The following is a 14,785-nucleotide window of genomic DNA, read 5'->3' on the forward strand; positions in this document are numbered from 1 at the left end:
TTTGGCCACCTCATGCGAAGAGTTGGCTCATTGGAAAAGACTCTGATGCTGGGAGGGATTGGGGGCAGGAGGAGAAGGGGACGACAGAGGATGAGATGGCTGAATGGCATCACTGACTCGATGGACTTGAGTCTGAATGAACTCTGGGAGTTGGTGATGGACAGGGAGGCCTGGCGTGCTGCGATTCATAGAGTCACAAAGAGTCGGACGCGACTGAGCAACTGAACTGAACTGAACTGATACAGCCGATTAACAAACAACACTGTGATTGTTTAAGGTGAACAGTGAAGGGACTCAGCCATACATACACATGCATGTATGGACACACGCACATGGACATGTGTCCATTCTCCCCCAAACTCCTCTCCTGTCCAGGCTGCTGCATAACACTGAGCAGAGTTCCCTGTGCTGTACAGTAGGACCTTATTGGTTATCCATTTTAAGCATGGCAGTGTGTACATGTCAGTCCCAGCCAAATTCCCTAACTATCCCTGCATCCTGCCCCTCTTCCCTATCCCCTGGCAGCCATGAGCTTGCTCTCTAAGTCTGTGAATCTTTCTCTTTTGTAAGTAAGTTCATTTGTATCATTTCTCTTTAGATTCCACATATAAAGGATGTCTCAGGATATCTCTCCTTCTCTGTATGACTTGACTCAGCAGGACACAGTATGCGTTGACTTCTGTGAGCCGTCTTGAACAATGTCCAGCACGTTGTAAACACTGTTGCCTTGTAGTGGTAGTAAGAGTTGCATTGAAGGACATTGGAATGAGTGCTGTGTTTTATTGATAAAGCGTTCACTTACTTAAATTTACAATTTTCTCTTTGAATTTAGAGCCAATTTGTATTTTGAAAATTTTGTAGACCTTGGGGAAGTAGCCTTTACATGTACAGTTAGAGGTGATAATAAGGATAAAAAGTGTCAAATGTAAATCAGGCCTCGTTAGAGTGCAGGAAAGTGTGTATAATCAGAGAACTTAGCAAAAATAGACCAATGGAAAATATAATTCAAGGCATCATATGTTTCTGTGAGAGCCTACACTACTTCTTTGTAATGCTTATTATCACTATTGTTTTTACTTGTTTAATGTCAGTCTTCAACCTGTAGATGGTACATGCCTGAGCTGAATTCACATCTCCTTGGGAACCAAATAGATCTGTCTTGTTTATATTCGAAACTTATATGTGTCACATGGTAGCTGCTTACTTCATATTTGAGAAATATGTTCTCTTGGCCAGCCATGATCCGAGGAGGCTATAGTAAACAAGTTATACTTTTATTCACCATAAGCAAGAATTCATTATTTCCATCTCTAAGAACCTATTACTTCACCTTCTTTTCTTCCGTCTAGGTTCTGTTTACTAGAACTCACTGTGATTCCTTTTGCCTCATGTCCTCTGTTTTCTGTCTCTCCTCTATGCCTTTCTACTTTGGCCCATTGTTTGGGAAGAGGAAATTTTCCTCTACCCATTTTGGTTCTGGCTGGACTGAGAACTAAATTGACATGGGATAGGTTAGTAAGAGAAAGTCAAACAGAAATTAAATAACTTGCATACATAGAAGAGGTCTTCCCTGGTGGCTCATCTGGTAAAGAATCTGCCTGCGATGCAGGAGGCCCAGGTTCGACCCTGGGTCAGAAAGATCCCCTGGAGAAGGGAATGGCTACCCAGTCCAGTATTCTTGCCTGGAGAATTCCACGGACTGAGGAGCTTAGTGGGCTACAGTCCATGGGGTCACGAAGAGTCAGACACGACTGAGTGACTGACACTTTCACTTTTTCATACCTAGGAAAATGGAGTAACTTGCCAAAATGGCCAAAACCTTCACCTTAAATACCACCTTCAGCGAGAGATGAAAGAGGATGTTGGAACTTAAAAGGAAAGTGAGGCAGTTCTCATGAAGATGAAAAAGCAGATGTTTGATAAACAAATGTTTGCTGGCCACGCAGAGAAAATGAGACATTGAGTGGCCTCTGATCTCTAGGCCCCACGGAATTTCCCCCATCACACCTAGCCCATATTCTTTGCAGATATTCCTGGTGATACCTCTATTTTGGGAATAAGCCCTTTATTTAAATATTTTAGGCAGCCAAGAGGAAAGTAGAAAGACTTTCTAAGTCTCTTGTTTCTTAGAGATTATCAACCTAAATTAATCATTATGCCAAAGAGATATATTTTGGGGGTGGCAAACTTCATTCCCCTCTACCATCCATTGTTACTAGCTGGTGCCTTTCTTGTGTATTTAAGTCAGATTCCCAAGAATGAGACCCTAATTGGTTTAACTAGTTAGAATTACTGGTCTTAGACAAAGTTCTCATAGACTGTTCTCAAGTATATAGATTGACTGCTCTTGGAGCAAGTGGCCTAACCTGTTATGATCTAGGTAGGGTCGATCTAGTTCGGATTAAGCTTATCTGTGTACAGGAACAGCTAAGGCTGTTTGCTTCAGTAGAGATTCTGTGTGTAAGGACTCAGAATAGTGCATGGGAAAGGCTGGCTTGCTAAGGCTGAGACTGTGAGCATGTTCCATTTATTTACTCCTTTGCAGTTATTAATGTCTACTGTGTGTTAAAGGGATATAGTGGGGGTAGGGATATAGATATAAGACTCTATCTTCACCCTAATGGAGCTCACAGACTAGAGGAGACAGACAAGCAAACTGAATACAGAAAAATGGTGTGCTATTAGTGAGCATGTCATGCTATGGGAACACAGGATGAATACTTAGTGGTGACTGGAAGTGTGAAATAAGCCCCATCCTCACTGAGGTTTTTCTGCCCTAAGGATGTGTTAAAAAGAAGAAGTTCAATGTCACATTTATAGCCTTTGATATCCTTGTTATCTTGAGGTCTTGTTTAAAAAAATTATCCAAAACAAAGCAAGAAATGGCATTAAGTAAAGATTCCTCTCCCTAAAGGACTCTCTTGTTTTTGAGTGGAGAGAGAGTATTGTTGTCTGGCGCTCAGATATTTTCTCCAGTCAGTGCAGTGAGTATATCTGAATTGTTTGAAAAGAACCAGTTACGCCACCTGTAATCTGAGGGATGTGGTCTTAACACTGGGCGGAGATCCTGGGAGAACTTCCTCACCCTTCTTTAGATGTTTGCAGTCTTCTCCCCGCACAGGGGTCCTAAGCAGTAATCACTGGATGAGTATGTGAGCTCCCTCTTTTCTTCCTGGAAATCTAGCCGGGAGGACCTAGGTAACCCTTTCATCTGGTGGAGTTCTCAGTGGGGATGCTTATGGATGAGAGAAGCCCCCTGGGACACTGACTGTTGATGTGCTCCAGGCTCCTCACTTTCTTCATCTTCTATCGCTGCGTTGCTTACTCTTCTTTTCCAGTTAATTGTTCGGTAATGCCTGTTCCAGCCAGTAGCCTGAACGTGGGTCATTGGGCCTGAATATCACCCTGCATATTAGCACAGACTGAATGAAAGCATAACCCTACCCCTAAATGACCATCCAGTTTTGAAGATGATGATATTCTGGGTATTCTGATTCAGACCCAGGATTAACCTGAGCATTTGAATCAGTTTCATGACATTGTTAATGACCAGTGGTGTTCATCATGGAATATTTGTTACTAGTATTTTTTTTAATGTTTTAAAATCATTTCTTGCTGAACAGATGAAAGCAGCCTTAGGGAATTGTTCAGGAAAACAGAAAAGGGGTCTTCATATTAATTCTGAATATTTTGGAAGTTGAAACTGAAGAAAGCATTTAATAATTATTACAAACTACACAGTATAGTATGTCAGATTTTTCTGGAACACCCTGTAGGTGCTGAAATGTGAACCTCACATTGGAAATCTTTGAAAGAATTCATGTCATTGGCCACTAGATGGCAGTCTTGTGCTGTAGTTTAGAGGAAGCAAGGAGCAGAAGGTAAAGAAACATTTCAGAGTACAGTTTAGCCTTGAACAACACAGGTTTGAACTACGTGGATTTACTTACACATGGATTTTTTTTTCAATAAATACGTACTATATATGATCGGTTGGTTGAGTTCGTGGGCAGTACATATGCAGGGCCGACTGTAAAGTAATAACTTGGATCTTCACCTAGGAGGTGACCCCTACTGTTGTTGACGGGTCAGCTGTACTTGGAAAAGTTCATCCATCATCACCCTTCCTTCTTGATCCCATCAAAACCCCCTCCCACTTCTGTTCTGCCCCCAGACAACTATCTCACCCACCAGGGGTGTCTTGCTGCCAGTCTCTAATTAATGATAGAAAAATATCTTACTTATTCATACCCATCTCCTAGGAACAGGACTGACCACGTAATTTGCAGGTCTCACTATAAAATGAAAATGCAGATCTCGTTGTTCAAACTTGAGAATTTTGAGACTCTCACAGCAGAGCATTCACTGAAGCCCATTCCTGGGCCTGCACAGGTCACACAGCCATGAAGCCAGCCAGGCTTAAGAATTTGGAAGATGTCTTCCTCTCACCACCCCACCCTCTGTCTTTGCAACACGTCCCTGTGCTGCATACCAGGGGGGCTATTTAGGGTAGAGTCCCTGACTGTTTTTCGGAGACAGGATCTCAGGACTGTATCTTAGCAATAGAGGTCTAGTTAGCTCATTTTAAAGATGATTGAACTAAATTCCAAAGTGATGAAATGACTGGCCTCAAGTCCCCATCTAGTTGTCACAGCTTGAACCAGAACTAAGAGTTCTCATCTACCAGCTAGGGTCCATCTACCACACAGGCCTCGTGATGGCTATGTTAAGAAGAGAATTCTCTTGTTTTCTCCAGCCAGACTTTGCTCTGTTTTCTCTGCAAGAGAAGGGCACAGGGGCGTATTATTTGGTAACATTTATTGTGTATGAGCTATGTGCTGAGCACTCTGCTAGATGTTTTGTATATAATACCTCAGTTGATAGCACATCAGAAAATCATTGCTACTTTTCCCTGTTTTTCAAGTAAGAAAAATTAAGGCTCAGAACTTGAATTTTAGTCAGTAATGGGAAAGATAAGAGTTTGGGTAAGTCTATGTGATTCTAAAACCCGTTCCCTTTTTGCCACATTATTCCTGAGTTCTAGGAAGGCTGAGTCAGCCTCTATTTCCTGAACATTGGTCACATTTTTTATAATCTCTAGATGACCTTGGAGACTCTTACAAGGTAATCTGTGTTACTCAGATTTACAGGTCTGCTCCTGCCTTAAGGCCTTTGTTCTAGGGTATTTCCTCCACTTGAAACATTCTTCCCCCAGATAGTCCAAGAAAAGGAACACATGTCAGATAGGTAATAAGGGGATCTGATCACCTAGGGTCTTATAGGCCATTTTAGGACATTGGCTTTTTCTGTAAAAGAAATGGGAGACATTGCAGTATTTTGTGTACAGGAATGACCACATCTGATTTTAATTTATAAAGGATTATTCTGACTGCTGTGTTGAAAAAGGCTTTTTAGTGATTATTATAGTAATCAGGAGAAAGATTAGTGGTGACCAAGATGATAGCAATGGAAGTGATGGGAAGTGGTTGGCTTCTGGATTTATATATGTATGTGTTAAAGTTTTTAATGTTTTGTTATGGAGAATGTCAAATACATACAGAAGTAGGGAGATAAGTTTAATGTTCCTACTAGGTACCCAGTGGACCTGTCAGGTGTCAGCATGTCAGATAGGTAGATAATAAGGGGATCATTTTAAACAGCTGCAACAGTTGTCAACTTGAGACCAGCCTCATTTCTTCTATACTTCTCTCCACTACCTCCCCTATCCTTGTTTGGGGAGGAAGCAGTTTGAAGGGAACCCCAAATGCCATATTCCATGTGTAAATTTTCAGCTTTTACCACCCAGCTGCTCCTGTGACAACTGCTCCGGGTATTCTGCAGTTTACCCTGCGGGTCTTGCTTGCTCACAGCTTCTCGTACTCGTGGTTTTTACTTACTGTCTGCCCTCTTTGTCCTCTTGAAACCTTTTTCCTTCTACCAATTATTGTGTATCTCTGAAATTCATTCTAGGTTCTGTTTGCTGTGGTTCGTTCTGCACAGAGTTCATAAACTGGCCAGACTGTGTTAGAGAGGCTGCTGTTGGGTCAGACGCCCTCTCTTGGTCCTTTCAGTTGGCACGATATCAAGGTCAGTTTCCCAGAGAGAGGTTATAACAATGGCAGTCACTTAGCAAACAATACGCTGCTCTCTAGTACTAATAAATAGTGGAGATTTAGTGCTAAGAAAGGATGTAAATTATTAAAAGAAAAGTGAGCCTGCAGTAAGGCTAGAAATAGATAAGTGCCTAACCACTTAATTGCCATTATTTTACAGTCTGACCTGACTCCTTTGGAGTGCTATTCTTGGGTGCCACGAAGGAATTAAGGGTTTTGTTTTTTTTTTAAGATATATTTCTTTGTAATAGGCTGAGTAATAGCATAGATGATAATGTACTAAGAGTCAAGACCTACATTTAATTCCTGTGTTCCTTATGGACTCTGCAACATTAGACAAGCAAATAAACTTCTCCATACTATAGATTTTCCACTGTCAGATGAAATTAACACCTGCCCTTTTCCTACTTCACATATGTAGACAAGATCCGAGAGGTAGAAGCACTCTGAACCTTTATTTCTAGAAAGTGCATGAAAAATCTAAGTAGTTACTGTTTTCAGTGTGAAGATTTTAATACAGTTATAAAATGAACAGTGGATTCAAGTTCTTGTTTTTGTAAAAGATTATATTCTTCAATCTGTTCATCTTCAACATGTACACAAACATTTTTCTTTCTACATTGTAATGTATCTGCCATATCTATATACAACTTAGAACAGTACCTGGAACTTTGTAAGAACTATATAAATGTTAGCTATTACCGTCATCAATGTGAAAAATAGTCAAAACAAAAGTCCACAGAGCCAAATGCTTAAAAAATTTACCACCTCTGCGCCCTGTATACACACCGACCTAAAATGCAAGTGGTTGAAATACATAAAGTAGTATATTATGTGAGTATATGAGTGAAGGAAAACTTTGGGGGCCCTGAAAACCTGTAAGTGTATGTGTTTATGAATGAAAGGGGAGGGGTGACACTTGAAGACGACACTTTTGGTGCCTGATAGCCCACTTGTTCTCAAAGACTGGTTAGTGTACCTGCTGCATCAGAATCACTTGGGAGTTCTCTAAAATCCCTGGTTCTGTTTTCAGAGATTCTGATCTAACAGGATAATGGTAGGGATTAAGCATGCAAACAGTTCTTAAGTTTCTCAGATGATCCTGCTGCTTACCGAGGTCTGGGAATCACTGGCAATGTAGAAAAATAAAATGCACTTTGCCTTAGCACATCATTTGTTTCCTGTCGTTTTGTTCAGAGTGGTATGTATGTATGAAGAAATACACAAATCCACAGCCAGAGAAGACAGAGGATCTCTATTAAAATCAGAATAGTGATTATCTCTGGCTTATGGGTTTATGGAAATATTTATATTGCATTTGTTTTTCTTAGTTCTAAACTTTCTGGTTAAATATGTATTATTTTTATAATAAATGTTGCTAAGGGAAATATTTACAACCAGTACAAGATTATAAAGACCCCCATGCAATATATGTCTTTAATTTACCAAATGTGGGGAAAAACCCAAAACAGTCTATTAATGAATATGTCTTTTTTTTTTAAGAGAGACTACTTTTAAAGCAATGTGGAAACAATATTTATTCATATGTTTTTTAAAATGTCACATTCTTTTAGAACACCAGTAAACACATCTTAGAAAATGTAAGACAAGTTAAATCCTAATTAGCTTTTACATGTTTTTCTTTGGTGAGACTGGAAATATAAGCCATTGACCAATGCTTATGAAAGATCTAATCAATCAGCAACTTTATACCAGATGAGGAAAGGAAAGCATTTCTGGTTCAATATAGATTTTCCATCTAATCTGTGTTCTGGGCAATGCTCCAGGAACAGTGCTCATTCCTTTTTGAAAATCCTCTTGGCTTCCACACCTTCATAAGTGTAAGTCTGAAAGGTGTTCATAAACATAGAAGAATTTGACGTTAAAATTAGAGGCTCAATTAAGAAAAATATTAGTAGTATTTAGCTTCAAAATGTATTTTTTTCTTGTACTTGATAGTCACATTTTATACAGATAGAGGAGACATTCATTTAAAAATAAGTTTTGGTTTGTAGTCACTTTTTCAGTTAAAATAGGCTCAATGTGTTGACGTATGTAAGTTCTCTTCAAATAGGCATCAGAAAATACCTATATTTTAGAACTCAGTAAGATTTATGAGAAAAGTAATAGTCTGTTTATTGATGATTTAACTCAGCAACCCCCCAGATAAAAATCATTGCTATGTAATTATTTTTGTCTTTGGAAAAGAACTCACCTGGACCATCTCGCCACCTATAATTTCTCGGACAGTATTTAGTGCATTTCCATTGTCCAACCGTTTAAATTTTCCGACAAGTTTATCTCCCTCCAGGGCCCATGCCCCCTGTATAAGATTTCAAAATAATAATAAAAAAACCATTTTTAAGGGTCTTCACGTGTCAGGCTCTGTTCTGAGGTCTACAGATCTACTTCTTCAAACTTCACTATAACCCTATGAAGGAGATATGTTTATCTCCGTTGCACAGATGAAAAAACTGAAATACGGTAATTAAAGTCACAAAGCCAAGCTTGCACCTAGATTACCGGGGCTCTAGAGTACGTGCTGGTAACCATCTCGCTCTGTAGTTTCCAAATGCTGAATTGTAAGGCAGATAATCGGGACTTCTCTTTACTAAGTCTTTCACATTAAAAAGAGTGTTCTAAGTTTAATCATGGTTCATATTAGTTTAACAGAGAAGTTAACAAGCTTGTACTTGTTTTAATTTATGTAATTGTGGTAACAGATAAAACAGCCATAATAAAATATTTGACAGCTTAATTGTCATTGCAAACGTGTTTAATTTAACCAGAAAAGTTCTAAGTGGAAACATTTTTTAAAAAATCAGTTGAAAAATGTGACCCCATTTTATATCTTAAAATTTTAGATCTTAAATGGTAAAATGAATTCCCAGTCACCTACATTGTAACATTGGACCTTTCTATTTGGTCACACATTCATTCACTAATTTATTCACTTATTTTATCATTTCAATTACACGTCTATTATATTTAAGTTAGATAGCTGTAGAAGCTTTTATTGCTGTCAGATATGTTGAAAACACTGAAATTTTCTTTATGAATAGGTGTATGCTTAGTAATTCAAAGGATATTTTTCTAATTGTTGTTTAATCCAGGTTCTTTAATAGATAACATATGAAAATCAAAACATTTTTAAATACTCTGCTAACTTGTATGATGTTTAATAGATAAACTCCACTGACTGCTTCAGTAAATGAAGGAGACCTACATTCATTAACCGATCCAGTGGAAGAAAACAGAGATTATTTTTGCAGTATGTAAAAAAATCAGGAATGCTTTGCTTATAAAAAATTTCTTACACTGAGTTCAGTTCCATCTGCGAGGCTATAATTAAAAGTGACACCAAGCTCAAAAATAATTTCAATGCTTCGAAAAGTGCTTGATTCTTTGACTGTGAATTTATTTCCTTCTTGTGTAATTATCAGTTTCAAATTATCATGAGCTGCAAGCTTCCTTTTCACCACATTAATACCTGCAAAGACAAAGAGATTGGAGGAAATAAAGTCAAAATGCCATGGAAAGTGCTACTTTTCCAAGTTCTGTTTAGTTAATTAACCAGTTAATATTTTGTGGGTGAAGAGGAATACCTGATCATATTGACTTTGCACAAGAGCATTCAGATTGCTTCTGTAGAAAAAGTTCAAGCTCAATCATATCAAACTATTTTTCTAAAACTGAAAAAAATTAAATGAAGCATAGAATTGTAGAATCTTAGAACTGAGTAATTTTTTTAAAAATTATAAATATTTTTGTTTCAATGTTAAGTAAGTCAAATTCCAGGGATATCAAATGAAGGATTAAGAAAGTACATTTATATATTTATAAGGATATACTACTTTAATTCCACATGTATGGTACACTTTCTTTTTTAATGTCCCTTTGCTTTCCATGGCTTTAAAATTTTGAGTTTCATAATTCTCTTTGCTTTTTGTGGTGTTTCTATCATAGAAATGAGAAAATTAGCAAATATTACGGTCAAATTCATTATTATAAGAATCTGCAAATTCCATAAATGTGAACTTGGAATTCCTAAACTACAGGATATAATTGATGCAGATTTTTATTTTTAGGGAATGACAAATCTTTTTGCCCAAAGTGTTCAGCGTATGGGCTGCCAGAGTAGTGGTGTAGATATTAAAATCTGTTAAATTAAAACTTCTGTAGAAACTACATACTGTCATGAGATCATTCCAAAAGCTCTGCAAGTCAGAGGAAGAGAATTAAGTCTCATTTGTTTTCATTCCTCTATTATATGGCCTTTGCTTTTCCATCCCCTAGAATTTAATATTTTAAAGTATGAAGGTTATCATTATGCTCTGCCATATTTTACTTTCTAAACAAACAAAAAACTATTCAATTTTCAGTCACCAGTTAACATAAATGAAACATATCTGGATGTTTTTTGTGTTTTAGAGAATAGTGCCCAAGAATCTTTTCTTCCACTGGTGAGAGTGTATTCTTTCTAATGCAAGAAGTGAGAATGTGGTTTTCCCTACTCTGAACCAGCACCCATTCTTGATCCTCACCAGCACAACAGGTGCCATTGCCTAAGATTTGAGGTTTAGAAGGAGTTAAAGATGTCTGTGAAAAACAAAAGAACAAGCTGTTAAAGTATTAAGCACTTACCCATTTTTTCCATGAACTTTTCATAGTTCTCATTTCTGTCTACCTTCCAAGTACCATCAAACGCCATGGTCTCTGGTTAATTCAGCCTCTGAGCAATCAGAGATTCAGGTCCGTCCTTAGGAGAGAATTTATTCTATTTCTTATCTTAGAACCAGCTTCATATTGTGATGTGGAAGTTTAAAGTTCAAGAGGCCACTTGACTTCATTAATGCCAAACCTTCTAGTTTCTATAAATTTCTTAGTTCCCCTTCTGAAATGCAACTGCAATAAACATGATAAGCATATGTATTCTATCTTAAACTATGACTTACAGGTACAATTATTTCAAGAGTTAGAATGCATACTGTATGAAGATAGTTTTTTTGTTTGTAAGTTCAAAGTGCACACTTTGTTGGATGTAGCATAATTTAGAGCATATATCAAATGGGTTTTGGAAAATGAGACTATTAATGACCTATCCCTTTTTTATAATAGCAGTTACCTTGTAAGTAATGTAAGACTTCATGATCAAATACAGCTGAAAAGTTGACGTTAATAGGATATTGAGACTGGAATTTTATTTATTTTTCTAATATGTCCTTTTGCATTGTGTTTTTGGGTTTCCAGGACTTTGGGTAAATATCGTGGCACCTGGTACAGTGCATGACACACAGTAGGGACCCATTACATTTTTGTTTTGGTCTTAAATGCAGGTAGGCCACTGAGAAAAATTTCAAGAGGTAGAAACATGGATGGATGTCATGAAAACTCCCATAAGTGAAAGAATCTTTAGACATCTGCCATGTGCAGAAAAAACAAAAGCCAGATGTCAGCTATGCCATTAACTAAAACCATTCCTGTATTTACTTTCCCCATACTCAAACCACTATATTTGGTTAAGAAAATCCTTGAAATTTGGTTAAGAAAATCTTTGATTTTCTACTGTCTATTAGAAAGTCACCAAAAGTGTGTTTATTTAGGTAGTTTTTAACACGTACTAGTGATTAACTTGGGACCAGATAGGACTTGGATTTGCCTGTTAAGATCAGCATAATGCTTTAGCTCCCTTTGGAAATACAGCTTGCCTCTCTGTGATTTCGCAGTGACTGAAATAAAAGTGCCTGACTCCGGAAGGTGGGGAGGAAGAAACTAGAATGGCTTCTTACCTTGTTCACCTAACACTGGCCTTTATCTCATGGCTACCTTGAGCTTCCCAGGAAGAGCAGAATAAGATTAGATGAGGGCAAATAGCACTGGGACTCATGCAGACCTGCTAACAAATGGCCATGTTAAACTTTCATCTTCCATTTGTCAGTAGCAGTAACCTAATTTAAAATCAGTTAGGAATCCCTATTATCTCTATAGTGTGGAATCATTGACATTTAAAAAAATGATTAGATTGGGACTTCTCTGGCAGTCCAGTGGTTAAGACTTTGCCTTCCAATACAGGGGGTGCAAGTTTGATTCCTGGTCAGGCAGCTAAGATCCCACATGCTTCATGGCCCCCAAAAGCAAAATATTAAACAGAAGCAATATTAAAAAAAAAAGATTAGATTGAATTTTTAACATTACACATTTTCCTGCAGCTTCCAAACTCTGTTATCTCCCATTTCTTACCGCTTACCCAGACCCCATCTAGAAAAGGTCATACAGAACCAATGGCCAGTTTCCCTTTACAGACTTCTCATACTGATGATACAGTTGGGCCAGTCAGCTGAGTGCTGACTCAGTCCTTTATTTTCTTCTTTGATAATACTAGAAGATTTAGGGTCCTGCTCCTGCAGCTTGGGAAACTGGGTGGGTTAGATGTGCTTGGTGGGGGGTGGGAGACGGGTGGTACTGATGCTATAGAGGGAGAGTTGTACTCTCTATATGAGAGTTATACTCTCTATATGGACTCCGCAGTCCACGTCAGCCACTGAGTTGTGTGGAAGTAGTAGAAATCAGCAGAAGCTCCTGTTCATCCCTGTCCCGTTCCTCCAAGTACAAATCACATTCCTTAACGTGGTTTCTGATGCCCCTTCTTATATCTTGGGTCTCCTGTCATTCCTTACTGTGTACTCTGAGATTTAATATATCGAACTTCCTGCAGTCCTCAGTCTTGTGAATGTGCCTACTTTCTGTTGCTTCAGGTCACAACTTGGTCACTGAGTGCTCCAGGAAACATGTCCTGAACCACAGAGACTGGGGCAGGTGAGTCCACATCTCTCAAGTGCAGTGACCTTCCGAGAGCCTCAACATAGCTCATAAGAGACAAAAGGAGTTGACGCCTGACCATCATTTGTATCATCGTGAAGTACAGAGAGCGATATCATGATGAGGGACAGTATGATGCTTCAAGCTCACTTACAAGGAATGGCTTTCTAGAAATCACAGAAACCCTTTTAGCCTGTTGTAAAGCTGAAGGGAAAGTTTTTCTATTTTTTACAATATATATCACTTATGGGAAATAGCATTTTCAGAATTTCTGAAGCCTGCTTTTCAGTGCCAAGTTATTTAACTTTTTCATGTCAGAGAAAGGTAATGGTCTCTCTGAGGGCCCTGTAAGAGGATTTGAGGGACAGATGTAAGGAGCAACAGAAAAGTCTTAAGGCTGCTGTCCAGTTCCTAGCAGTGAATGGGGAATGAGGGAGAATTCTGAAGTTTGCCTACAGAGTTTGCTTCATTCTGTTTTAACCATAAGCCTCTCAACTTTAGAAATACTAAGACCTTTTCAATTATGTTTTAGGATTTTGTGCATGAGATGGCTGGCTCATTTTCTTCCAAAGAAGGCTATAGAGTTATAGCAGTGTCCAAGGATGTATCTACCAAATAATGGTGAGTGCACCCTGCTAATTGTCGTTAACAACAAGGCTGCCATTTTTAAAATTTTAATTGGAGGCTAATCACTTTATAATATTATGGTGGTTTTGCCATACATTGACATGAATCAGCCATGGGTGTACATATGTTCCCCATCCTGAACCCCCCTCACACCTCCCTCCCCATCCCATCTCTCTGGGTCATCCCAGTGCACCAGCCCTGAGCACCCTGTCTCATGCATCAAACCTGGACTGGCAATCTATTTCACATATGCTAATATACATGTTTCAATGCTAGTTTCTTAAATCATCCTACCCTATCCCTTTCCCACAGAGTCCAAAAGACTGTTCTGTACATCTGTGTCTCTTTTGCTGTCTCACATACAGGGTCATCATTACCATCTTTCTAAATTCCACATATATGTGTTAGTATACTGTATTGGTGTTTTTCTTTCCGACTTACTTTGTTATGTATAATAGGCTCCAGTTTCATCCACCTCATTAGAACTGATTCAAATGCATTCTTTTTAATAGCTGAGTAATATTCCATTGTGAATATGTACCACAGCTTTCTTATCCATTCATCTGCCGATGGACATGTAGGTTGCTTCCATGTCCTGGCTATTATAAACAGTGCTGTGATGAACATTGGGGTACACGTGTGTCTTTCAATTCTGATTTCCTGGGTGTGTATGCCCAGCAGTGGGATTGCTGGGTCATATGGCAGTTCTGTTTCCACTTTTTTTTAAGGAATCTCCACCTTTTTAAAGGAATTCTCCATAGTGGCTGTACTAGTTTGCATTCCCACCAACAGGGTAAGAGGGTTCCTTTTTCTTTGCGCCCTCTCCAGCATTTATTGTTTGTAGACTTTTTGATAGTAGCCATTCTGACTGGTGTGAGGTGGTACCTCATTGTAGTTTTGATTTGCATTTCTCTGATAATGAGTGATGTTGAGCGTCTTTTCAGGTGTTTGTTAGCAAGGCAGCAATTTTATAGGATCCACATGTGCTGGTTGAATGACGTTGCGTGAAGGATTTATGACTGTGTCTTCTGCCTTTTTACTACTATTTTTTTTATATTTATGTATCTGGCTGTGCCAGGTCTTCATTGCAGCATGCTGGATCATTGGTCGTGGCACTCGAGGTCTTTAGATTTGGCGTGTGGGGTCTAGTTCCCTGACCAGGGATCAAACCCAGGCACCCTGCACTGGGAGCATGAAGTCTTAACCCCGGGACCACCAGGGAAGTC

At 38.6% G+C, this 14,785-nt stretch overlaps 1 protein-coding gene across 1 annotated transcript; it reads right to left on the bottom strand.

Moving 5' to 3' along the window:
* Positions 1-7,909: 7,909 nt before the first annotated feature.
* Positions 7,910-11,563, bottom strand: FABP2 (fatty acid binding protein 2, intestinal). Its single transcript, XM_010835020.1, has 4 exons — positions 10,758-11,563; positions 9,431-9,603; positions 8,329-8,436; positions 7,910-7,960 (listed from the first exon to the last, which is right to left on the bottom strand). The coding sequence occupies exons 1-4, from the start codon at positions 10,822-10,824 to the stop codon at positions 7,910-7,912; spliced, it is 399 nt and encodes a 132-aa protein (XP_010833322.1). The 5' UTR covers positions 10,825-11,563.
* Between the last annotated feature and the right edge of the window lie 3,222 nt (positions 11,564-14,785).

Source organism: Bison bison, unplaced genomic scaffold (assembly GCF_000754665.1).
Source record: "Bison bison bison isolate TAMUID 2011002044 unplaced genomic scaffold, Bison_UMD1.0 scf7180017845482, whole genome shotgun sequence".
NCBI classification, from domain to species: domain Eukaryota; kingdom Metazoa; phylum Chordata; class Mammalia; order Artiodactyla; family Bovidae; genus Bison; species Bison bison.